The sequence below is a fragment of the Fusarium solani genome, assembly GCF_023522795.1.
Source record: "Fusarium solani strain SB1 chromosome Unknown bctg00000015, whole genome shotgun sequence".
Lineage (NCBI taxonomy): Eukaryota > Fungi > Ascomycota > Sordariomycetes > Hypocreales > Nectriaceae > Fusarium > Fusarium solani.
In genome coordinates, this window is record NW_027072143.1 from 6,334 (window position 1) to 30,399 (window position 24,066).

The 24,066-nt window shown below is 53.0% G+C and overlaps 7 protein-coding genes across 7 annotated transcripts; 2 read left to right on the forward strand and 5 right to left on the reverse strand.

Moving 5' to 3' along the window:
- Positions 1–753: 753 nt before the first annotated feature.
- MRS44_017980 (uncharacterized protein) lies at positions 754–5,697 on the reverse strand (the record flags this gene model as incomplete). Its single annotated transcript, XM_065616185.1, has 4 exons — positions 754–906; positions 960–3,780; positions 3,927–5,147; positions 5,213–5,697. 4 exons carry the CDS (start codon positions 5,695–5,697, stop codon positions 754–756), a joined length of 4,680 nt encoding a protein of 1,559 aa, XP_065472257.1.
- Positions 5,698–6,341: 644 nt separating this feature from the next.
- Positions 6,342–6,560, forward strand: MRS44_017981 (uncharacterized protein; the record flags this gene model as incomplete). Its single annotated transcript, XM_065616186.1, has 1 exon — positions 6,342–6,560. One exon carries the CDS (start codon positions 6,342–6,344, stop codon positions 6,558–6,560), a length of 219 nt encoding a protein of 72 aa, XP_065472258.1.
- Positions 6,561–7,759: 1,199 nt separating this feature from the next.
- Positions 7,760–12,080, reverse strand: MRS44_017982 (uncharacterized protein; the record flags this gene model as incomplete). The annotated part of the gene is made up of 3 exons (XM_065616187.1): positions 7,760–7,797; positions 7,845–11,636; positions 11,681–12,080. 3 exons carry the CDS (start codon positions 12,078–12,080, stop codon positions 7,760–7,762), a joined length of 4,230 nt encoding a protein of 1,409 aa, XP_065472259.1.
- Positions 12,081–13,117: 1,037 nt separating this feature from the next.
- Positions 13,118–14,570, reverse strand: MRS44_017983 (uncharacterized protein; the record flags this gene model as incomplete). The annotated part of the gene is made up of 3 exons (XM_065616188.1): positions 13,118–13,328; positions 13,377–14,117; positions 14,188–14,570. The coding sequence occupies 3 exons, from the start codon at positions 14,568–14,570 to the stop codon at positions 13,118–13,120; spliced, it is 1,335 nt and encodes a 444-aa protein (XP_065472260.1).
- A 1,726-nt stretch (positions 14,571–16,296) lies between these two features.
- MRS44_017984 (uncharacterized protein) lies at positions 16,297–16,881 on the reverse strand (the record flags this gene model as incomplete). Its single annotated transcript, XM_065616189.1, has 1 exon — positions 16,297–16,881. One exon carries the CDS (start codon positions 16,879–16,881, stop codon positions 16,297–16,299), a length of 585 nt encoding a protein of 194 aa, XP_065472261.1.
- A 1,463-nt stretch (positions 16,882–18,344) lies between these two features.
- MRS44_017985 (uncharacterized protein) lies at positions 18,345–19,103 on the forward strand (the record flags this gene model as incomplete). Its single annotated transcript, XM_065616190.1, has 1 exon — positions 18,345–19,103. The coding sequence occupies one exon, from the start codon at positions 18,345–18,347 to the stop codon at positions 19,101–19,103; it is 759 nt and encodes a 252-aa protein (XP_065472262.1).
- A 785-nt stretch (positions 19,104–19,888) lies between these two features.
- On the reverse strand, positions 19,889–23,022 carry MRS44_017986 (uncharacterized protein; the record flags this gene model as incomplete). Its single annotated transcript, XM_065616191.1, has 5 exons — positions 19,889–21,110; positions 21,302–22,321; positions 22,592–22,604; positions 22,653–22,925; positions 22,989–23,022. 5 exons carry the CDS (start codon positions 23,020–23,022, stop codon positions 19,889–19,891), a joined length of 2,562 nt encoding a protein of 853 aa, XP_065472263.1.
- Positions 23,023–24,066: the final 1,044 nt, after the last annotated feature.

The window sequence follows — 24,066 nt, forward strand, 5'->3', positions numbered from 1 at the left end:
CGTCGCCCCTCCGTTTAAAACCACCTCACTCTCGAAACTCGGTATTTCACCTCTATCCCTTGCCTCGGCTCTCTATGGCCGTATCTGGACCTCACTCCCCCTAACTATATTCATAAACTACTCCCCCTATCCTTCTCTTTAAACCCTTACCCTAATTTTATTCTTAAATCTATCTCTCTACTTATATTTATAATTATTCTTTTATTTTTATTTTTATTTTTATTTTTATTTTTATTTTTATTTTTATTTTTATTTTTATTTTTATTTTTATTTTTATTTAATTTTTCTATTTTATTTATGTTTTATATAACTATTCCTTTATTATATTTATTAATTTATTTATTTAACCCCTTTTATATAAAACCTTTTTATTTTTTCTTTTATTGCCCTTACTATCTAATTATATATATTTCTTTTAAAAAACTCTCTTATTTATATTTCCTTATTTACCTCTTAGCTTCTTATCCCTCCTTCTCTTGCCACTGCCTCTCCAAACTCACTACTACTTGACATACCCTACTTGCTTGAATCCCGCCGCCTATGCCTCCACCCCATTCAATCAACTCCCCCAACCACTCGAATAATCTACCCATCTGCTCGCTATCTACCTCATCAATCACCTCACCTATCTTCCGCCCTACCTCCCTTAACCACCAGTCTATATCCCGCACCCACTGCACTGCCATGATCTCAAATAATACCCCCTTATACTGACATGTCTTGCCCCTTGCCCTCCTAAATAACCTCTCATCATCACCCGCCGCTTCCCACTGCTCGCATATATCTTGTGGTAACCCGCAGTTGAAACACGCCGAGTAATCCGCGAATCGCTTCAACTCCATCATCGCCTCCTCTGCCCGCGTTATGCTCGCCCTCACCTTCCGCCACTCCTCTGACCCCTTCCATCTACATGCCTCCATCTCATGATACACATCCTCTACACCCTCGCACCTGCATACACTGCAGCTTCCACTCCAATCTGCCAGCATGTTCTCGAACATGATGACCTCCCCTGCCTCCCGCATTGCCTTTGACCTCCTCTCCACCTCTCGCTGCTGCACCAACCGCTGACTCCTCTCATAATCCAGCGCTGCCTCTGCCTCTGCCTCTGCACTTGACCCCTCGTCAACGTCCGTGATCCCCATCATGTCGCGACGATCCGCGATCTCTCTTTCCACCTGCTCCGCCTCGCATATATCACACATCTCCTCCTCATCCACGCACCCAAACCTGTCAATATTGCCATCCATCTCCCGATCAAGCACTTCTCGTCGACAACACTTGCCCTCGACGAACTCGACCGCATCCCTATCCCACTCCCACTCGTCCTTCTTCCCCTGCCGCTGCTGTTCCCACCTCTTCTTCTCTGCCTCCTGCTCGAGCCACGCCCGCCGTATGACCACCACTGACTCGCTCCTCTGCCCGTCTCGCCCTCCTCGTCCACTCTCCTGCACAAAGTTCTCCAGCGTCCGCGGCATCCCCACGTGCACGACTAATCGCACCTTGCCATCGTCGATGCCCAACCCCAACGCATTCGTCGCCGTGATCCATCCCTCCTCACCCCCGCTGCTGCTCATCCACTCCTGCAACCGCCGAGCCTTCTCTGCCGAGTCACCGGCTCCGCGCCAGTACGCTATGCAACCCAGCCTCTCTGAAACCATTTGCACTCGCCGGATGGTTCCCCCGTACACAATCACCTTGCCCTCGCCGTGTGCCTCTGTCCACTGCCGGACAATCTCGCACGCACGCTCCACTGCCTCTTCGTCTTCACCATCATCCCCATCCCCTCCTTCCTCCTCGCCCTCCCGGTTAACCCTGACAACAACACTACTACCACCACCACCGCCGCCGCTGCTCTTTATCATCCTCCTGCGGCCGGTATTCATCGAGTTCCTCCTCGTCTCCTGCTCCTTGCCCTCCACGACGTCGACGCTATACCGTATGTTTCGCCGCGTTGTTCGCTCCCTGAATATGTGCACCCGATCCAGCGTGAACTCCATCGCTTTGAACAACGCACTCTCGTCCGTCGGCTTCAACGTTGCCGTCAAGCATATCACGGGCACGCCAAAGTCACGGAGCGTCTGGCCTAGTCGCTTTATCTTTGGCCGGAACTTCTTGCTGCACCGCAACACCGTGTGACACTCGTCCACGACGACCCGGTCAAGCTTGTGCTGCCCGTGCATTCGCTCCACAAACGTCCGGAACCCCTTGGTGACGGCCGACTCGGGCGTGATAAACACCAACGCCGCCGCTCGCTGGACGACACCGCGGCTCTTCCACACGTACGCGTCGATGCCCGACCTCATACACCTCGACACCATGTCATCCTGCAGCGACACCAGCGGCGACACCACCACCGTCACCCCATCCGGCGTGCAGTACGCCGGGAGCATGAACGTCAAGCTCTTGCCACCCCCCGTCGGCGTCACCTGCACGATGGGCCAGTAACCACGGGTGACGGCGTGGATCACCGCCTCCTGTAACCCCCTGAACTCGGCCCCCGGTCCCATCATCTGCTTGAGCTGCCCCCGCATGTCGGCCCGGTGCAGCCGGTCGAAGCGCCTCCGCCGCATGCCGTCCCGCTCGTCGTCGATGGCGTATCGGCCCCGCTTATCCCCGATGCCCAACTCCGTCCGGTCCTCCGCCCCGAAGCCGAAGAACCGGTGCCACTGCATGCTGATCATCCGGAACCCCTCCCGCCGCTTCATCGTCCCCAGATCTCCCTGCCCGTACAACCTCGCGTATGCCAACCCGGCGATGTGTGACCCGTGCCCGGCCTGCATATCATACATGCTGTCGGCAAAGCCACTGCCCTCATCGTTGTTGTCGTCAAACCATTCGTCCCCGTCCGGCTTGAACGCCTTGTTGAAGTACCGGTTGCTGATGCCGATCGCGATGTGCCGCCAGCCACTGATGTTGAGCTCTTGGCCGGAGAACTGTGAGCTGTAGCGCTGTATCACCCGTCGGGCACGGTCGTTCCCCCACTTGCGCTCGCTGAACCAGTCCATGAATGCGGCCTCCTCCTCCATCATCATCTCGTTCTCGCTCTCCTCCTCCTCCACCGTTAACCCCCCGGGCTCTCGGTTCACCCTCTTCACATTCCACACCCGCTTCTTATCCTTCCGCCCGTCTTCACTGACCACTTGGTCGGCCCACAAGAACGCACTCCGCCGGCGCTGCTGCTTCACCCTGCCCTGCACCGCCTGCCACCACGGCAGCACCAGCCACATATACCACACCAGCAGCTCTCCGACCTCGCGTGGCAAGTACCGGTGGATGACCTTGACGGTGCCCGACCTGCGGTAGCCCTTGTGGTACATGGTCACGAAGCACACCATCCCCTCGTGGATGAATATGTTCCTGACGCCGCCGTTGGCCGTGTTCCACATCCGGATCCCCATGAGCTCGGTTGACCGTGCCGGCTGGCCCCCGAGCATATGCATCAGCATCAGCAACTGCCCCCGGAACTGCTCGACCAGCCGTCCATACTCGCGCACTGCAGCTTCTCGGTATACGCTCTGGCCGGCTTCCGACATGGTCGTCCACGCCTCCCGGGCGGCCGGCGAACCCTTGATCTGGTCCTTGACCCAACCCTCCCCTCGCCTGACCCAATCCGCGTTATCCTCGTTGCTCAAGAATGAATGATCTAGCATGGTCTCGCCGTGCCGGTCCTCTATCCTCGACCATGGTATGCGCGGCAGTGACCGGGGTAAACCTTCACCCTCCTCTTCAGCCATCACATCATACTCTCCTCCTCCTCCCATCACCTCATGCTCCCCCCTTCACCTGCCGTCACCTGCCTCAGCTCTCTCGTCCTTGCCCTGCCCTGCATCTTCCTCTGGCACCCCACCTTGCCCACGACCAGCTGGGCCAATGTCTGCCGCGTGTGCAACAGCAAATTGTGCAGCATGTCCGATATCTCATACATCCTGAACTTGATGCTGCCGTGGATGATCTGATCACCCCTCCAGTCGATCGTCTCTCTGCCCGGAGTCGTGAAGTGGATGTGCATGCCGTATGCGCGCGTGTTCAAGATCCAATTCATCGGTGTCGGGTCAGCGGCTACCCCCTCTGGAGTCCGGATCATGAACTGCAACATCTTGTGCCGCACGATCCTGAACAGTCCCTCGGCCTCCTCCCTCGCCTGGCGGGCAGTCATGTACTGCCGCAGCTGTGTCACCTGCGCCTCCCGCTCCAGCATGGATTGGTACAGCACCAGATACCTGGCCACCTTGATGACGGCCGAGTATATCGGCGTGTACTTCCCCACCGGCACCCAGCCACGACCCTCTCGGTCTATCCCCATGACGGCCAACGCACTAATAATAATATTCTCGTAGTGGTTGCCGGTCTTGAACGGATGATCGAGAAACTGCACAACCAAATCGAGACAGCCACGCTGCAGCTGGGCATCGCTGTACTGTCCCGTGGGCTGAACCCCGTGCCTAGTGGCGTACGTCACGGCTCGGCTGAACTCCTTCCACAGCTCCTCCTGCCGGATGGTCATGCGGTATGGTGGCCTCTTTCGCTCGACGGATGGCGTCTCGCTGGACCTGCGACTGTGGTTACTGCTGCCGCCGTCGCTCTCTCCGTCACTGAACGGACCACGCTGCTGCTGCTGCTGCTGCTGCTGCTGCTGCTGCTGCTGCTGCTGCTGCTGCTGCTCCTCGTCGCCTTCCTCCTCGTCGCCGGCAACACTCCAACCCGGGCCCTCTAGCCGCCGCCAGATGATCATCAACGTCATCCACCACGCCTTGTAACGCTGCCACGCGTCTGGCTCCATCAGCCCCTGGAACGGGTCGTTCGTCGTGATGGAACCTTCCTTGCGCTGGACCTCAAACAACTCGGCCGTGCCGGGATGACAACGACTCGCAGCGGCGTACGCACTGTCCAGCACGCGTTCGAAAACCTCCCACATCTTCTGCAGCACGGGCTCGTCGGGTCGGATCGGCTGCATGACCTCGAGCATATGGTCGGGGTTGATGCCTTCGAGATGGTGGGCCCAACCGCATCGCATTATCCAGCTGTTGGCCTCCCACTTGTCGTGTATGCCCTGGATGTCCTCTCTGGCCTCTGTGGTGAATGCCTGCGTATCTTCGTGGTACATTCGATCTATGTCGGCGGCCGGGTTCTCATCGTGACCTTGACTGTCATGATGGTCTTCGTGCCCCCCTCGTCGACCCGGCCAACTTCGAACCATCGGTTGCCGTACCCCCAATGACAAATCCGTTGGCACTGAACCCCAACCCTCCATGGCACGGGATCCTGCTCTCGCCGAGTACCCCGCCGCGTGCTGCCGGTCCTCTTTGGGCCATTGGTTAAACCATGCTGCTCCCGATAATGCTTCCTTATCTGAACTGTATCTCGGACGACGTATGGGCAATGTTGGCAACCTAAGCCGTCGTTCTTTGGCGGCTTGATATATACAATCGGGCCGGTCGTGGGCGGCGGCAGAGCCCAACAGCGTAACTCGGCCTGATCCTTGGCAACACCGTCCATCGTCATGATGGCTGCATTGATCCTCTTCCGGTCCTTGCGATCAATCTGCGAATGCTTGGACTTCAGATGGTTCATAACCTCGCTGGCGATGATGCCAATGCTGCAACTCTTACAGATGACGAACGGGTACTCGTCCAAGTAGATAAATGGCCGGATGCTGGGCATAGAGCTGCCTAAGTTGCCTTGCTGGTTCGTCATGGTGTCTTATAGCTGGCTCCTAAGTAAATGATTGCCGTGTTGATATGTTATAAACTGTAGATATAATGTTTTATGGGGTAAGAATAAAATGGAAGCTGGTCTTATTTTTTATTTGGGTTTATATATTTGTGGCGTTTATGAAACTCGACTTGAAGTTGCTTTTGCTGGTTGCTATAGAACCATGCTTACTACCTATACTAAGCCTACTAATCACCTATTAAATATAGCATATAGTTATATATTAATAAAGCTTCTTTATAGTAAACTTGACTATATTTCTGCCTTATGCTTTCTAGTATATTACCCCTTGGTCGCATATCGCTCGGTTATATATCTCTTGATCGCGTATCTCTTGATTGCATCTCTCTTGATGGCATATTTTTTGTTCGCATGACTCTTTGTTCACATGTCGCCTATAAAAACTTCTCTTATCTCTCACCTCTTGCCTTCTTCTTCTTCCCTCCCTCATCGTCATACTCACATCGACCAGCCCGGCTTAATACTAGCAACCTCAACCATAATCCATTTCACCCGTCTCCATAGTCACCCCTTTCGATCCAACATCAACTCTCTTGCAACGGGTAATAACCTCTTGTCTACTATGCGGCAATTAGCGCTAACTTCTGCTCAAGTCGTCTGTCGAAATGCCTGCCCTTGTACCTATCGGCCCTCTCGCCGTGGCCGCCACCTTTGACCACGGCACTCTCACTCTGCGCTTCGGCCTCGGCTTTCCGGGCTTCTATGCCATCGTCTACATCAGCATCGGCTTCCCCCTGCGGCCCGGCCTTTCAACGTCGCCTTTCTTCTTCACCCTGCAAACTGGATGCAACTGCGCTGGATCTGGCATTATAGCTACTACTTGACAACGAAATTCAACGCTGCTGTTACCCTCCTGCTGCACGCGTGCCACGTTTGACTTTATCACTAAATTGCCTCTTGCCTGCGCATAGCTTCTGCTATCTGCTATGTAGTCTCTCTCTCCTACTATTAGTATTTTACTGACAAGCTGGGCGACTTGCCTCTGTGATGTGCTGCTGCGCACAGACCACGTAATTCACCCAATAATATTACATGCTGCCCTCTGATTCTCCCCTCTCTTTCAACCACATCAAAAACTCCAGCATAACTTAAATCACTTACTGCTTAAGCAATTTAAGATATAATACCTTATAATCATATATATAGTATTGCATATAAGTTATCTTTAGATCCCTCTCTTTTTTATATTTTTTTCTCTTATAGTTTTCAAGAGTTCACCCCCCTCTATTTATCATGAGTTCGCCCCCCTGTCTTCAATAGCGCATTTTCCCCCAGTATGGTGATTTTCATAAGTTCGCCCCCGAACTCGCGTTGATGTATAGTTAGGTCTATGATATATTCTTTCTTTACTACCTTATATATAGCTAAATTCTGCTGCAGAGCTTAACTTTTTATATAGTAATCTATATATATTTCTATCTCCATTATTAGAAAGGCAATTATTATAGTAAGGAGGTATAGTTATAAGTATCGCGTTAGAGACTTGCTTAACTATTATGAATATTAGACTAGGTAACCTAGTCGAGAGAAATAAGCTATATAGTTTAATAATAGAATTTCTAACTCATAAACCAGATAATCAAGATTTAATTCCTAGTATAGCCTTTATAGGTTTTATTCTTTACCATATAGAGCCTTATTTTTCCCCCTTAATTATATTAATATAGGTTAGTCCTACCCTAGACCTTAACTTACCCCTATATATTGCGTTTTTATCTTTTCTATCCCTTTCTTTATTTTTTCTTAAATTTTAACTAGAGGCTCTATAACTAACTACTATTTATCTATTATTAGCGGCGGGTTTCACCCAAGCTCGGCCAACAAAAGCGCTGCTACGCAGTTCGCCTGCGTACATCTACTGTCTCCCAGCGAGGCACTTTTACCAAGCCACAACATATACTCTTGACACGTCCTGAATGTCTGGTTAAAATGCTTCAGGAACCAATCGGTACGGCGTGGCCGGCTATAAGCCCCAAAACACAGAGGTATGACCATGTCTGGGAATCGACATGAACCATCTCCGTCATAGTCCGGGTCCGCCGCCCGACAGATCTCCTGTGGCTGATAGCACATCCAACAGACGGCATATAGATCCATCCACTCCTTACCCCGGCTTTTGCAGTCCCGAAGTGCCTTCTGCTTCGCTCGTATCCAATCATGGCGTCGCGCGCACGCTGCCGCTGCATGCTCAAACGGCTTCCCCTCCACCCGACAATATAGACAGCAGCCCATCATTGTCTCAAGATCCCTCTCGTATCGGCTCAGCACCTCATTGCAAACTCGGGCCTGGCGAAGAACCTCACTGGGCCCAGTAAAAACCATCTCGCTGGCCATGGAGCACTGTTCACCCTCACCCTCACCCCCGCTCGCTACTTCTTCCGCCTGGGGCTGCGGTAGATGGAACTCAAGATCGGTCGGCCGGCGTTCGATGTGGTGGTTGGGACAGACGCCGCAAAGCTCATCGCCTTCCATGCACCACCTCCAGTCCGACCGCACATCGAGGAATTGGCTCATGATGCCGCGCGAACACTGCTGCTGCGTGAGGTATAGCTGCATGGCCTCCTGGTCTGCCCCCAGCTGCCGGTCTAGCTGCGGTTGCCAGGCCGCGCTAAGTAAGACGATGGATTCTGCTACTTTGCCATCCCGACCGGCTCTGCCTGACTCCTGCGAGAATTCTGTCATTAGATTTGGGGCGCCGACGTGGATGACCCACCGGACGTGCGGATGGTCGAAGCCGGGGCCCAGCGCAGATGTGGCTACAACAGCAGGCGGGTCCGTAGCACTGAGCCACTGCTCGATGACCGCCCTCCTCTCCTCCTCCGTACCAGAGTCAGCCGTGTATGACGGGCACCCCAGCAGGTCGGCGAGCTCCGCCACGAGCTCTTTCGTCTGACAGTATAAGATGATCTTATCCCGTTCGCTCTCGAAGAGGTCCTTCCGGGTCCAGCAGGTTTGGACAAGACGAGCCGCCCTCTGGCACAAGGTGCCCAAGCCTCGCTCACGCCGTACGATGTACCGGATGTTCGGCCGATTCGTCGACTCCCTGACTATATGCGGCCGAACGAGCTTATTATGCTCTATAAAGAGCTCTTGGTAGTCTGGCGGGAGCGTCGCCGTCAGCCAGACTGTCTGCGTCTGAACCCGCCGCACGTACCAGCCCAGCTGCGACATGCACCGCCGATAGTCGTTCGCCGTGATGGTCAGGTGGCACTCGTCAATCACGATCCGGTCCAGCCGCTGTCGGTCCGCAAGTCGGTTGGCATACTCCAGGAAGCTTTCTGTGCAGGCGGCCTCGGCCGACATGATGACCAGCGGCGCCGACTTGGACGACCCTGGCGACCACACGTAGTGTTTCAACGCCACCTTGCCGAGGCGAACGAGCATGTTACCGCGGAGGGCCACCGTAGGTAATATCAAGATGGTCGTCGCAGCGCCTTCGAGCGCAGCACCAACCATCACTATTAGTGTCTTGCCTGATCCGGTCGCAAGGACAACGATGACCTGCTCGGCTGGTCGCGGGCCCAATGTCGCCAGCATGCCATCTCGCTGACCTGGGCGACGTAATTGCAGCCCCGGGTCGTTGTATAGCCTGCGAGCCACCTTCAGCAGGCCGTCCTCCTTCTGGGCCGGCCTTGTGCGAAACCGCGCCTTCTTGCAAGCATTGAGCAACCCCTGCGCCTGCGTCCCTGATACCGTATGCGGCCGCTTCCCCTGGAGAAGTTGATCGACCCGGAACAGGGAGCGCCAGCTCTGCGATGCACGGTAGGCGCGATGGAGCAGCGTGCTCATCGTCAGCGTCGTGCTGCCAGCATAGGCATGGTTGAACGTGCGGTAGCTGTGGTTGCTCATTCCGGCCAGGTCCGCGAGGGCCGCCTCATCCTCGACTTCCTCAGCTGCCGCGATCTCCTCTAGGTCAAAGTTGGCCCGCTCCTTGGCGCTGAACTTCTCCTTGGTGATAGAAGCAGCAGCCTGGCGCCACCACGCCACCTGGAACTGCGGTACCTCGGCGCGTGCGCAGGCCCTGCGAAGGCAAGAAGAGATCGTGGTGTCCCTCCAGACCTCGCCGTCCAGGCTCGACCACAGGTACGGCGACAGCAGAGCGCCGGGCTTTCTCTGACGAAGGAAGACCTGGCGCAGCGGCGGCACCAGAGCCAGATATGTCAAGAGCAGATCTCCAATCGCGCGGGGCAAGAAGCGGATGTTCTCCGTCTCGGCACCAACCTGTTCCTGGCTCTTGTGATACCGCACGTACACCATGACCATCTTCTCCCAGATTAATATGCATCGACGACGACCTGTGTTGGTGTAGGTGACGGAAAGCAGCTCCGGCGCCCGCAACGGAGGAGCCGGCGGAACATGGATGAGCGTCACCATCCGCTTCAGGAACTCTTGCACGTGCGCCTCGTAGCAGGCCATTGCCTTCGGACATAGGCTCAACCCGCCGGCCTGATCGGTCCGCACATAGACCCCTCGCAGCTCAGCCCTATGCTCGATCTGCCGGAGCAGGGCGTCCTGCGTTCCCTTTAGGACCTCGGCATTCCTCTCGTCCGTCAGCCACGAGCCGCCGTAGTCGTCGAGGTCCAGGTCGTCCTGTAGTCTCCACGCTTCGATTGGTGCAATATCATTCGCACCGAACAACAGCTCATCATACAGAAGCGAATGCGCCTGGCGAAACTCTGATACGACCAGCTGCGACACCTGTTCCATGTGTAGCTTGGTTCCCATGTAGTCGATCGTCTGGCCGTCGAGAGACCAGCGTGCCTGGTTCTTGGCGAAAGCCGTTCGAGATGCTGCGAAAAGGTAGAGCCGCCACTGCAGGATATGACCGAAGGGTGTCTCTGCCATCTGCTGGAAGTACTTTTTGCACATCTTCTCCAGCAGTTCGGGTATCCCGTCCTCGTCGTCCTGCTTGTGGAAGCACACGAAGTCGAACAGGATGAGCTGAGCAGTCCACGTGAGTGCGGATAAGTTGCTGTTGAAGTTGCCTGGTTCGTTCCAGACGCACCGTTTGCGCTGCTCGTCATCATTCGCCTCTCGCCGTGTAAAGGCCTTCTTCCGGCTGAGCATGGCGCAGAAGCTTAGTACCGCGGACCGGAACGGCCTGCTCCCGACTGTCTGGCAGATCAGGGATACGTAGAAGTTGCGAATGACATGCTTCAGCTCAGCGTCGCGCTCCTCGTCATCTTCCTCATCGGCTGATTTTTCCTTCGCCATCTCGTCTTGTTCCCGCAGGGCATCGATGATGCCTTCCATGGCTCGCTGCTGCTGAGGTGTTGGTTCGATGACGTCCCGCGGCAACACTTGGTCCTCATTCTCCCTCGTGAAGTGACCGTCCTCGCAGAATACGACCCGATAATAGTAGACGAGAAGCTGCTTCATCCTTCGGAAGTACGAGGTCAGCGAGGATTCGTTCTTAAAACTGCGGAACCCGCCGGGCTTGCCGCTGCTCGAGCCGCCGGCATCACGGAACTCATTCAACCTCTTGGCCCGCTGCTGCGTCATCTTCCGCTCGAGTGACTTATCGCTGCAGAGCTTGTAGGCGTCCCTGAGGACGGTCTCGGCCGCGACAAGGATGCGGATGAGGTCCGAGTTGTCCTCCCCTTCGCCGCCACAGTCCCCGCCTGGGAGCTTCTTCGGCGGCAGCGAGTACGACGACTGGATCTCGGCATCCCGGAGCCCCCGCATGTGGGCAGGGAACCCGGTATGGACGAGCCACGGGACTCGGTCCGCTCGTGACTCCCCGACGTCCTGCACAACCCCGGCCTGCTCCTCTAGGTCGCGGGATGCCTGGGCCAGATCCGCTTTTAGCTCATTGAATAGCTTCCCCTCCTCCTGTGACGGCGGCAGAAGGAATCTAAGGGCCGATACCTCCCCCGATGGCGATGACGATAACGAGGGTTCTTCAACGATGAAGTAATCGATGCGTCCCTTTGCCGTGAAATACGTCTGGAGCATGCAGCCTCTCCAGAGGGGACGGCCTCTCGGTGCTGCGAGGCCTTCATACCATGTGCTGGCATGTGCTGGTGCATCTTGGCGAGCCTCCGTGTGCAGTAGTTGCAGCCATCGCGCGTGCAGCAGTAATACCCGGTAAAGACAGCGAGGCCTTCGATCGGCCGGCAAGGTCTCGTCCTATCTGGCCTCCACTGACGGAGCTCCTCTACTGGGCGCAGGTCGTAACTCGATAAGAGCTCAATGGTCGTCCTTAGCTCCTCACCCCTCATTCGGTGCGGCTCGGCCCGCAGGTGGCTCCTCCAGCTTGCCGCCTTGGGGACTAGACACGTCCGGCATAGCCGGCAGACAACAACCCGGTGATCAGGGTCATAGCGGAGAATATCTAACCCCATGCTGTGAATACGCGGCATGAATATATGTATATGATGATCATAAATAGTATATAAATATTTGACGAGGATGATGAGGATGATGAGGATGCAAAGAGTAAGGAAGGAGGGAAGGGAACGCCAGTTCTTCATTTTACAATCTAGAGACCTTACCCCCTTTTTTCACAAACCCTCCAGAAGCGCAAAGGCTAGTTATTCACCCTCCTTCGCTCTATACGTAAGCAAACACGAGGCTGACGGTGAGGCTTTTGAGTTAGATAACTCACAAGGGTAGGAATACACTCTTCTCCTTCTGACGGATGTCTCTTTTCACCCTTCGTTTTTTAGAATTATACTTCGAATTCGTTATTCTACAAGTATATGCATATCATATCCTCGTCCTCGTCGTCGTTGTAGTGGCTCGGCGTTTCGTATTGGTTTTTGCTTTTGTTCATTGCGACCCTGGCACCAGTTTTGGTCCAATCAGCTTATGCCCTTTCACTTGAATCACCTTTCACTTCACTCAACGACCGCACGCTATCAAGCCATGTCATTTCCCACGCAAATTACGCTCTGCGAGGTACCTACGAACCTGACCGGGGTCTGACCTTTCACTGAAAGGTCGTCGAGCAATAGTGGCTAGCCTCCAACAGTAACCGAAGGTCTCTGGAACTTGACAGATGAGGGAGGCGTTTCAAGACAGTTGATATTAGTGCTATACGGCTATACCGCATGCGTCACTGGGGAAGCAACGTTGAAATGCTAAATTCCATGCAATTTTCAATAGAATAGACATTTTTCCATGCTGATAGCTTCGCTTTTGTTCAAGAACTGTTCAAATGAAAAATCGCATTTTGTATGGGGGAATATTTTTTTTGCTGACCGGGTGAGGGGTATGACCGGGTGAGGGGTACTAGATGGTAACTTGGGTAGTGAAAGGCGCGATATAAGCAAGTTCGATAGGGGTTGAAAATTTGGGATTGAGGGTGAATCCGACGATCATAGTGACTTCAACACATTCAGTAGCTGCCTCATCATCGAATTTTGGCTACTTCTTCCAGCTACTTCTTCGGTGGGTTGCGGCTTCGATGGGGGCGGTTGGAGGATTCCGACGACGCAGAGGCCGTGATCGTGCCCAGTATGGGCGCGGGTGCGGGCGCAATCAGAGGTGGATGAGTTGCCGGCGCGATGTGTCTCATGAAGGATGCGATGGGCGGCTGATTCCCGCCACAACCTGTTTGGGGTTCGTCAATGGTCTCCTGCGAGCTCGAGCTGCCGATAGAAGGAGATTATGAGGAAGGAACAACAATTGGGGACGACGGCGCTAGGCGCGAATGCGATCTCTTAGCAGACAGTGTGTGATCGACACTCGGAGCTGATCGCTTCGGTGCCGGTGCCGGTGTGGGTGAGGTAGAGAGGGAGCGATGTTGTGTAGACGGAGTAAGGGTAGAAGCCGGAGTCGGGGTTGCCGTGGCAAGAGGAGTCGGCGGTGTAGCAGATGTACATGAGACAAATCCGGCCTTGATCTCTTGGAACGGCGTGCGGCCGAAAGATGATGAACCGACCGCTGATGCCACGGCGGCCGGCGATGGCGCTGGTGAGGCAGATACGGAAAGCCCCTTGTCGTGGAAGGCCCAAGCGTCTGGAACGATGATGAAGACGTAGTCCTGGGCAAGGCCCGGCGGCTGTACCATGAGACGGTGGTCGAGCAAGCCGGCCACCTTTCCGGTGCAGGTCAACAAAACATTGTTCTGAAACAGTGTGTCTCGCCTCTCGGCCATCTTCTTGCAAAGTGAAGCCCACGGATTCGCGCGGATCGGGAAGATGACAAAGGCCTGGAAGGGATGGAAACCTTTGAAGGGAGTCTTGTTAGGGTTGCCAGGGGCGAGATACGTGGACAGCTGAACGAAACCACAGCACCTGAGTTGGGCATCGTCCAGGGCGGGCACAAGTTTCTTATGCAGGAGTATGTGGCCCGAACCCACGACGTTGCCGATGAAACTGACGATTGGGGATGAAAGACGAAACTGATCGACCACAGAGAGGCTCCGAGGTAGTACTCTGGTGGGAGAAGAGGTTAGCGACAAAACGTAAGAGCGATGGGAAAGCGGATAAAACAAATCTAGCATACGGCCGATAGCCCTGATCGCGCACGATAAGAGCTGGGATAGTGTAGGTAAGGTAGTCGCTAGCCGCGACCTTATCCTCTAGGCCATCTTGGCGCTCAATCTCCCAGGTCAACGCAAAGGGATGGACGCGGCCGGCCATGAAGAACCACTGGTCCGACCAGTCGTCAGGAACGATCTGCTGGTTGTAAATGGACAGGTTGAGGCTGAAGAAGACGGAGGGAGACGGGTCGGCAGGATGAGCACGCAAAGGAGAGTAACCCGGAGCCGTGAGCCAGGGAGGGATTGGTAGGACCACTCTCGCGATGGTCTCTGCGTTCAGTCCCTTGACTCGGTGCTCGTCTACAGAGGCAAACCTCGAAGGGCAGCCGGGCTGGACGAAGAGCATGATGGACATGTCGCCGCCGGCGTTCCTCGGGCTACTCAGCGGATTCCGAGCACGCGATAATCCATCACCCGAGGCAATAGATGCAGACGCGGATGTAGACGCAGACATTCTTGGGGATGTTGGCTGGCAGCCCACGAGTCCAGCTCGCTCGGCACCGAGAGACGTAAGGTTGAAGTGTCGACAAGATCAGGGAGAAGAATATACGCGTTGCGGGCTAAGGGCCATGAGTCGAAAAAGAAGTGGGAGACCGATTGACGATGTCGGGGCAGGAGTTGAAGCGAAGGCAAGTAGCGGTCAGTCGTTAAGAAGAGGGGTTGAATAAAAGGTGGGGGAGTTCAAACAAAATAGCGGCAGATAAGCTGAAGCCTGCACGGCCCCGGGCGTAATAAAACCTACTACTACTACTGCCTGCACGGCAAGGACAAAAGAAAGCTCACATAACCTAGGCGAGCCAGGCGATGATCTCCCGTCTCTGATGGATAGCTGCTATTGGACATGGAACTGCGGCTCGGGTGGGGTGCAGGCTCGACGGCAATGATGGAGCAAAAAGGTTGGAAGTTATGATGAAAGGTCTCAGTTACATGTGTCTGAGAGGAGCACAGCTCATTACCCTTCAACTGTGGAAAGCCTCCGTCACGTACCTCGCCCCACACTACCCCTGTCACATGACAAGTACATGCGGGGAAACCCAAGACACATCATCAATCATTCTCACCACAATCATTATCCCCTCGATTGTGTTAAGGCTCCAGAAGGTATTCCGCCCCACACCACCCCTGTCACATGATGGGTACATGCGGGGAACACTGACGATCATCAATCATTCCCACTAAAAACATCATACAAATCATTCTGAAGTTATCAATGAGCTCTCAATCAATACCCGCCGAGGCCCTCAACGCATACGACGACCAAAGATTCATCAGGGAGGATAACAGCTGCCGGGAGCATGAGTATGGCCGGTCAGCAGCAATAAAAGGAGGCATCAGTCAAGGCGGGGATGTAAGCAGTGTGATGTCGCGATTTGTAACTCAAAATATTGTTGGGACTTCTATCATAGGTCAATTTAGGTGGGAAATAATGTACCATTCATATTGTGCGATTTCATTGGTTAGATATCCCTGTAGTGACCCGACTGGAGCCTTAACACAGTCGAGGGGATACAAATCATTCTATCCTCTCGATTGTGTTAAGGCTCCAGATGGTATTCCGCCCCATATCACCCCTGTCACGTGATAGGTACAGCTTCTTATACCTGTGTTCAGTCTTCCTATATCATAGGCAGTAGCCTGCTGCCTGATGCTACTTGTGGTCGTTCACGATGATCGTGAACAAGTTCACGGTGATCGTGATCGCTGCCTATTTTTGGCCCTATTCCAACACATTGAGTCTCCCTCCCTTTCGGCTTAGCTTCCTGGAATGGTGCGCTAGGCTCTATGTGGGTTAGCAGCTCTACGCTTCTGAAAATGGATGGATTGTGACCGCGAAATTCATGATTGGCTAAATTTCAGTCCCACCTTTCCGAAAACGGCCACATCTTGACCGCTAAATTCTGATTGGCTGCAACACTTGAGTCGACAACAATGTCAACAACTTGCAAGACGAATATAACAATAATAAGGAACAAAAACTTATTAATATATAGGTAAAATGAATCTAAATACCCTATTGTATGCTTGGATTCTATGCTTAGTAGTTTTATTACAGATTCAGTGTCTAGTTTGAGTCAGGTAAAATATGATATTTGATGCCACTGGTGATGGAAATCATGCATTTGTAGAACCTGATTTCTCTCTTGCAGTGCCTTGATCATGTGAACACAAGGCAGACCATGTGACCTGGTGAAAGTCCCCGTACAGAGTGGCGAAGAGAATGGATCCTTCTTGTCCAGCAAACTTCGCTGCTCTTCGACCTTTTTCATAGCCTCATGGGTGATCCAACCATGTAGAGCACTGAACAAGCCTGCGCCGAGATGCTCCGTTGGTTTCCGAGTCTGCTGCCTGGCCTGTATTGACTGTAGCTCTGACAACTGATTCTCGACTGCGTGCTTAATGGTTCTCCAGACGTCGAAAAGGTCGAAATTGCTTGTTTTTAGGTATGACTTCAATAGTGCATGGATGCCTTCAACACGTGAAGTAACTGCATTACCAAAGTGCATACGTTGATCGACCCAAGCCTTGACAAGCTTCTCCTTATATGGTTCAAGCCAGGTTTTCTTGACGTACGCGACCTCTTCAGAATGGTTTGGAAGGTACTTTTGTTCGAATGCTGCCACACGCTCGTTGAAAAGTGCTTCGGTCGGCGATTGCATGATGAAATGCCAGAAGTTATAGAAATTTGCCCAACCATCCGGCTTTGATCCCCTTTTCATTGGCCCCGTTGCGTTTGACGCAGCGCCAGCAGCCAACTTTTCCTGTAGCGAGAAAATTGGGAGACAATGTGCAAGTACTGCTTTGTTTGCATGCCATAGGCAAAGCAGCGACTGCGCAGATGGGAGTACTCTATCAATCGCGTTGAGGCACGCAAGACAGCGGTCAGAAAGAACCACTGAAGGAAGCCTAGCACCAGTCATCTCGTAGAGAGATTGAAGCCGCTCTAAAGCCCAAACATAGTCTTCCTCCTGCTCACCGCTAAGAAATGCAAATGCAATGCAAAACGATCGCCGGCAGGCATCTACTCCAATCATGTCAAGGAGCGGCATCTGATATTTGTTCGTCTTGTATGTGCAGTCGAGCAGCAAGAGATCGGAGTAGGCTTGAAGGTATTGCAGAGAGCCTGGGTGGGCGAACAGAATCGCCGTGACCCGTTGATTCTCGTCAACCCGCAGACGACTCCAGAAGCCTTCTCGGTCTAGTTGATTGATCAAAGCATGGATTGAACTTTGCCCTTCGTGCAAATCGTCTTTCAGCTTGGCAATGTAGTTATAAATATCCTGCCTTGTCGCTAGAGAACCCCCATCTTGCTGCCGCAGATATGTTTGGATATCTCTAGGAGATATGCCCGCAGATACAAGCTCTGCCAGGGATGCTTTCCCGGTGGCGCTGAGTTTGCGATGGACTGGGTGTGCTGACGGATGTGAACTTGGGGGATGATTGTGCTTTGAACATTCCTTGCTCGGTCGATGTTGTAAAGACCAGGTTGTCTTGTCTAATGATTCTTTGGCCAGGACTGAGAATGGGCAGTCGGTGCCTCGGGTCGTTGTTTTGCGCGCGCGTTCCTTATTTGCTGAAGCTTTAGGTTGCCAGGACCTATCACATGCATACGTGACAATTTTCCTGCCGCTTGTTTTGGTGGTTGACTTTCGCGTAATAAACGCGTAGCCTCGCGTGGCAGCCCAGACGTTGATTGCGCTAACCAGCTCATCGTGATGAAGCGAATAATTGTCGGTGATGATAAAAGGTCTAAGTTACATGTATCTGAGAGGAGCACAGCTCCTCACTTAGTATCCACATCCCAGCCATCAGCAGATCGGACCATCTTAGTCATACGGTCTCAACACAAAGAAAACGGCGTTGTTGATAGCTGGAAGCACCCAATGAAGAGAATGGCAAGTCTGAGAAAATGGGAAGGAACCTCAGTTGCAGAAGTATATGTATGGCTTGGAATACTTGTTGAAATGAGAAGATGCTAATTGCTTAATTCATCTTAAAAGTGCAGTAGGGGAACCACTGTTTATGTACAGGCACGATCTCTTGTAGAATGTTCCTCCTTCTTCCACACCTTGCCACCGCCTTGGTCGCCTCACACTTGTGATCTCCAACAATACTAATCTATATGGGCATACATAAGGAAAGAACGATCAAGAGCCACTGGAGTACCCCCCAGCCGGGTGTTCAACGCCCTGAGCACTCAATCATCAAGTTCATGCCGTATTGGAAGTTTCAGCTCATCCACCGGCACCTTCATCCCTTTGACCACAGCAAAATTGAGGAGACCGCACCTCTTCCGAAGGTATTCCAAGCTGCTGATAGGTGGTCTGATCATATACAAGCCGTGTCCGCAGAGATCTTCGTTCCGGGCTCTCATTTAGCTGTAGATGAGTGTATGATTCGCTACACAGGCAGGTCAAATGAGACAACGCTTGTCAAGGGCAAGCCAGTCCCCCTAGGGTTCAAGATCTGGGTTATCGCTCAACAGGGCTTCTTTATCCGGTGGCTATGGCATATCAAGGAAGCAAAATACGGCGCCGTTGGCGTTGAACTTCCCCCGCCGAAGTCATCTACACAAGGCCGGGGAGGGCGAAGAGGCGGTCGAGGCAGGGGTGCAACCAAGGCCGCAGGGAAGAAGCCTGCCACAGAAGACAAGCCTATCGCCTTGAACTCGACCCAGAGCGTCGTTGTTGCCCTAGCAAATATGCTGCCAAAAGCGATATATCATGTCTTTGTGGATAACCTCTTCTCGTCGTCAGATCTCATCCGCAGCCTTCGCAAGCATGACCACGGGGCCACAGGCACGGCTCGCCCTAACTGCGGCATCCATAAGGAGCTACAACAAGATAAGAAGGCTGGTGGGGGGGCCAAAACCAGCTACTAACCCTAAGGGTTTAACCAAGTCAAGGTGATCCCAACCCCTGACAATCAGGTACTAGCTTCAGACACTTCTTGTATGTGAAATTCCTACTAACTTGTCTATGTGCCGTACTTCTAGGTCAACCAAATAGCTTGGAGCGACAACTGCCTTGTGTTATTAGATAGCGCTACTCTAAGCCTCTATCAATAGTTTAGTCAATAGCGCTGCGCCATGTGAACGGTGAGGCTTGGGCTACGCCGGATAAGGGACTAGAGCAATTATCAACCCCTCATCTTGAACCCGTTTCCGCCGACGTGGGTGACCGTGAACACATCAACGGTATGTAGTTTAAATTAAAGTTCAGCTGCTAGCGTTCTGTTTGCGATTGAGAATCGTGTTCTCAGCGACTGACTCTAAGAACTTCTTATGTCTATGAGCTCATCCCAGACAGGGTGTCAGCTTTATAGCCCAAAGCCTTCTTTACATAACAGACGAACTGAGCTCTCTCTAAGCTGTGGTTCCTGGTTCTGTAGTGTGATGTAAGCAGAAGGTTTGGAACGTCCCAAGCGCGGTCTAGATCACGCCTCTACTTACGAACAGATGTACTAACAGGGTGGCGATCAACGCAATCCACTCAACCTCAGCCTTCAATTGAGTGAGTTGACTGCTTAATAAGCTTTTCCTCGGTTGAGTTGATCAACCCAGGTCCTATATTGAGTTGGTTGGCGTTGCGTTGATGGTTGACCAGCGCCCCATCCCGCCTAGTCCGACTTTCACCGCCAGCTTGGAACCTAACGGCCAACGCAAGCCTACTCCCACCCTGCCTCCTCCTCCCGCATCTGCATTGGCAAACCCCTAAGCCATTCTCTTACCGACTTCTCCTCCACCGACTTCTCGCCCATTGTATCATCCGCTTTGTCCAACAGCATAGGATCAACTTCCTCCACGATGCCTGCCTGCAGCCATGACCGCAGCACCTGGCAAATAGCAATGGTACTTGCCTCCAGCTGATTCCGAAGAGGCGTCACCATGCGGCCTGCCGCCGAGAATAGCCTCTCGCACTCAGCGCTCATCGGCTGAACCGTCATAAAGTCCTCCGCCATTCGCGACAGCCTAGGGTACTTGAACCGCTGCGCATGCCAATACTCGAGCGGATCCCGAATCTGGTTATCCGTAGGTAACACGTCCTTCTGCCACCTGGCATACTCGTCTTCTGCCTTATCAGAGTCCCTTTCTTCGCAAGAACGTATCCGAGCTTCATCCTTATATCGTTCAAAGGGAGAATAGTACTGTGTCCGCTGACGCTTAGCGGATGGTTCGCCATTACCCTCCGTAGAAATCTCCAAGGTCTTGTATCCTCTGTCCCAAACAGACTGTACCACATCTTTCGCTTTTGAAATCCACGTCGGCCGTCCAGACCACACCATCTCGAAATAACCCCAACGATAAGCGGGGTGGAGTGCTAGTGAGGCGTAATATATCGGAGTCTCATCCAGCTTGTTGTAGTATTCGTCAAGCTTCTTCCAGCCAAGGTTAATGTTAACCTTGAAGTGCTCGGGTTCAGGATATTGATTGACCATGGCTTTGGCTTTCTCCAATTCCGCCAGCAGGAATTCATATCCCACGATCACGTCCCACACGTTGCCATAGGACTCGAAATGTCCCTGCTTGCGCTTCCGTTGAATCCCATCACCTTCAAGCGCCTTGACTGCGTCCTCGAAGCTCTGCAGGATATTTCCGAACGCCTCTAGAACGGCCCAGTCCTTGTCGTCGAGTTTATTCTCGTCTCGACATATGGCAGGCATGATTGCGCTTGCCTTGAGCCGCTTTGACCGCTTCGACGTGTTGTCCCTCTCCCATTCTTGCTTGTGCTTCAAGACCAGTGTCTCGAGATAAGGTCGAAGCTTCAAGGCGCGGCGGATCATACACAGCTGCGATAGCCAGCGGGTTTCGTTGTCGACAACCACATTTAGGGGCTTCCGAATTCTCACACGAGGATCCTCGGATGCATCGAACTCCAGCCGTTGGATACTGCGGAGAAGTGTGGTGAGTACATCAGATCGGTGGATCGCAACCACAAGATTATGGAGTTTGCCGACCGGGCCTCTCTTCCGCCAAAGCTCATGCTCAGCCGTGGCTAAGACATCTCCATGTTCCAACCGGGATTCAAATGCGTCGGCATCCTTTCCAAAGAGAATGGCTTTAACCACAAGATTGATTACGTGGCCAAAGCGACGGCCCCCCGCCGTTCCTTGCCATGGAACTTGAATCTCTCCCCAATGGTATCCATTGCAGTGTCGTTGTTTGGTGCGTTGTCAAGCGTGAAGTACCCGATTTTCTCCTCTGGGATCTCATATGACTCGAGTATTTCGATGATCTCGTGTCCAATATTGGCCCCGAAGTGTCGAACTGTCAGCTCAGGCACTCCCAGAATGAGCTTGCGGGCCTTGCCATCCTCATTTCGAAAGAAGCATGCAACACCATGTAAAGCGTGCCTATTCCGCGATCTCCAACCGTCGAACGAGATGTGTATCAACCCAGCTGCATTTCTCAATACTTCGATTACCTTGCCCTTGTGTTTCTCAAACTCGGCAACGGCGCGCTTGCGAACCGTGTCATGACCGACATGGGCATCCGCGCTCGCGACAAATGGATTGAGGTACTCGAAAATGGCCCGCAACCTCTTATTTTCGGGTTCTCGGAAGGACAGGTTGCTCTCGACGATCCATTCGACCACTAGACGCTGGAAGACATTCCTATCAAAGCTCTTAATAAGGTGATTCGCAATTGCTTGCTCTCGGGGCGCGTTAAGATCGAGGTTGAAGGCTTTCGTTATCGTCTGGTGTCCTGTGGACGCTTTCTTTCGAGACGCTGGCGCAGACCGTTTCCCAGAGGGATCTTGAATCTTGTGGTGGTCCCAGAGATGCCGTTCAGCGTTTTGGGTGCCAATGGCAATTACATTGCCCGGCTTCGGCCTGTTCCTTTCAATGCACAATCTGCAGACCCATCGCCGCTCCGAGTCCTTCTCGATATCGAAGCCGTATTCCCACACCCATGATTTTGTATTTCTGCTTCGTTGAGACCACGTGTAGCCACGGAAGTGTCGGAACAGTCGATCTTCGTCTCGTCGAGTGGCGCGGGCTTCGGCTGGTGTGGACGGCTCCGGTGTTGATGGAGCTGGTGTTAAGGGCCCCGGTGTGCAATGGGAAGCTGCTGCGAAATTCACAGCCTCAATATCTGAACTTGGGAACATGTTAAAAGCCGGAGAATTGAAACGCCAGAGAAGCAAGCCGTGAAGGGGAGGTCAGGCTGATGCTGCTACAAGAATGACAAAGTCTATGGGACGTGCGAGACGAGCAAATCGCATCTGACGCGTTGACGCGTCGAGCCAATAACACGTTAAGGTAAGGTCCAGGTGGGCTCCATAGTACCTAGATTTATGATATAATTAGGTGTGGTGGGAAGTATCTCCTAATAAGCACTAACACCCGACCCGCCTCGGGCTAACCTACCCGGCACCGGAGTCTGGGAACATCGCTACGATACCTAATCAACCTTATCAACGCAACCAACTCAATATCGTGATGATATTGAGTTGGTTGATTAGTAAGAATAGGCTCCGTTGAGTTGGGTTGAGTTGGTTGACATCAACCTGGTTGACAACCTCTTGATTGACGTTGCGTTGATCGCCACCCTGGCTGACAAAGAGGTTGCGGTGCTGCGAGACCGTCGCGGCGGCCTGGATCTCCTGCTCGGAGGGGTAGGGGCGGAGACCGGTGACGGTTTGGGTGGTGGATTTGTGGAAGTTTCGGACGTACTGGCTCAGCTGTTCGCTGTCCATGTTTCCTGGGGAGGAGGATTAGGAAGCCATCGGGGTTGAAGAGTTAAAAGGGGGCGAGGGAAGCTTACCCGGAGGATTGCGGATCCTGACGACCTGCGCCATCTTGAGCTGTCTGGGCACTCGAGACGAAGAATGCGGCTGATTGACAGCTTCTAGAGGATTAATGACGAAGGCCAGCTATTCCTAAGCGTTTTCGATTGAACCGGTGCAATTCGTAGGTAATGGCTCCAATATTGAGAGCAGCCACTAAACAGTTTCGTAAGTACCTACCCACACGAGAGACGTGGAGGCAATTTTATTAAGCTACAGATCGGGCACAACTCTCTGCCCCTTGGAAGTCGCCTCTGCTCGGCACCTGCTTGGTCTGTCCTACTCGTCTCAGTGTATGCAAGAAACTATTGCTCAGCCTTCCGCCACAACTGAAGCTGACGGAATAGTGGCCGGGTAAACACTGCAATTAAAGCCCAAAAGAGCATCGCGCTTCGCAGGGCGTCAAACTGTAGAAATTAGCGGAGAGATGTCGTCCAATTAGCGAATTGTCGGGAGGGCAGCACAAATCAGGCAGACAAAGCAACGCTAAGGCGTAGCGAAATGTGAGGAATTTGATAACAGTCTGGGCATGTGACCTAGCCCCGAGGCAGAATAGAACAGGCGGACCTGCCTGCCGCTGCTGGGCGTGGTGAAAAGTGCTGGACCGAAAGAAGAACATTACTTTCCGCCTTAGCAGCTGATTGGAAGGAATATAGTTGGTTGTGTACCAAAAGACTCTGCATCATCGCATCTGGTAAGGTGTTAAGAGAATGTGAAAGAGCGTGTCTTAGAAGGAAGGGGCTGATGACCAAATATGATTGTCGTGGCGCATCACCCGGAGTTGAGTTCGGAAAATCTTTTTTCCATAACCGTACAAAAGTTTTGCCTGGTGTAGGGTATGGCTTGGATTCGGCGGCAGGTTGTCACATATCAAGCCCTGGCCCCACTAGCGCAGCTGCCTGCAATGCAGCTGCTACTGCCTAAACAGGCAACACTTCCATTTGTGTATAAAGAGCTGCATGACTGAACGCGTCTTGCCATTGAGTTCTTGCTCCTTAGATAATTCTCATCAATTGACTGGTGCCATAAATGATCCCTGTGGAGCCAGTTGTCTGA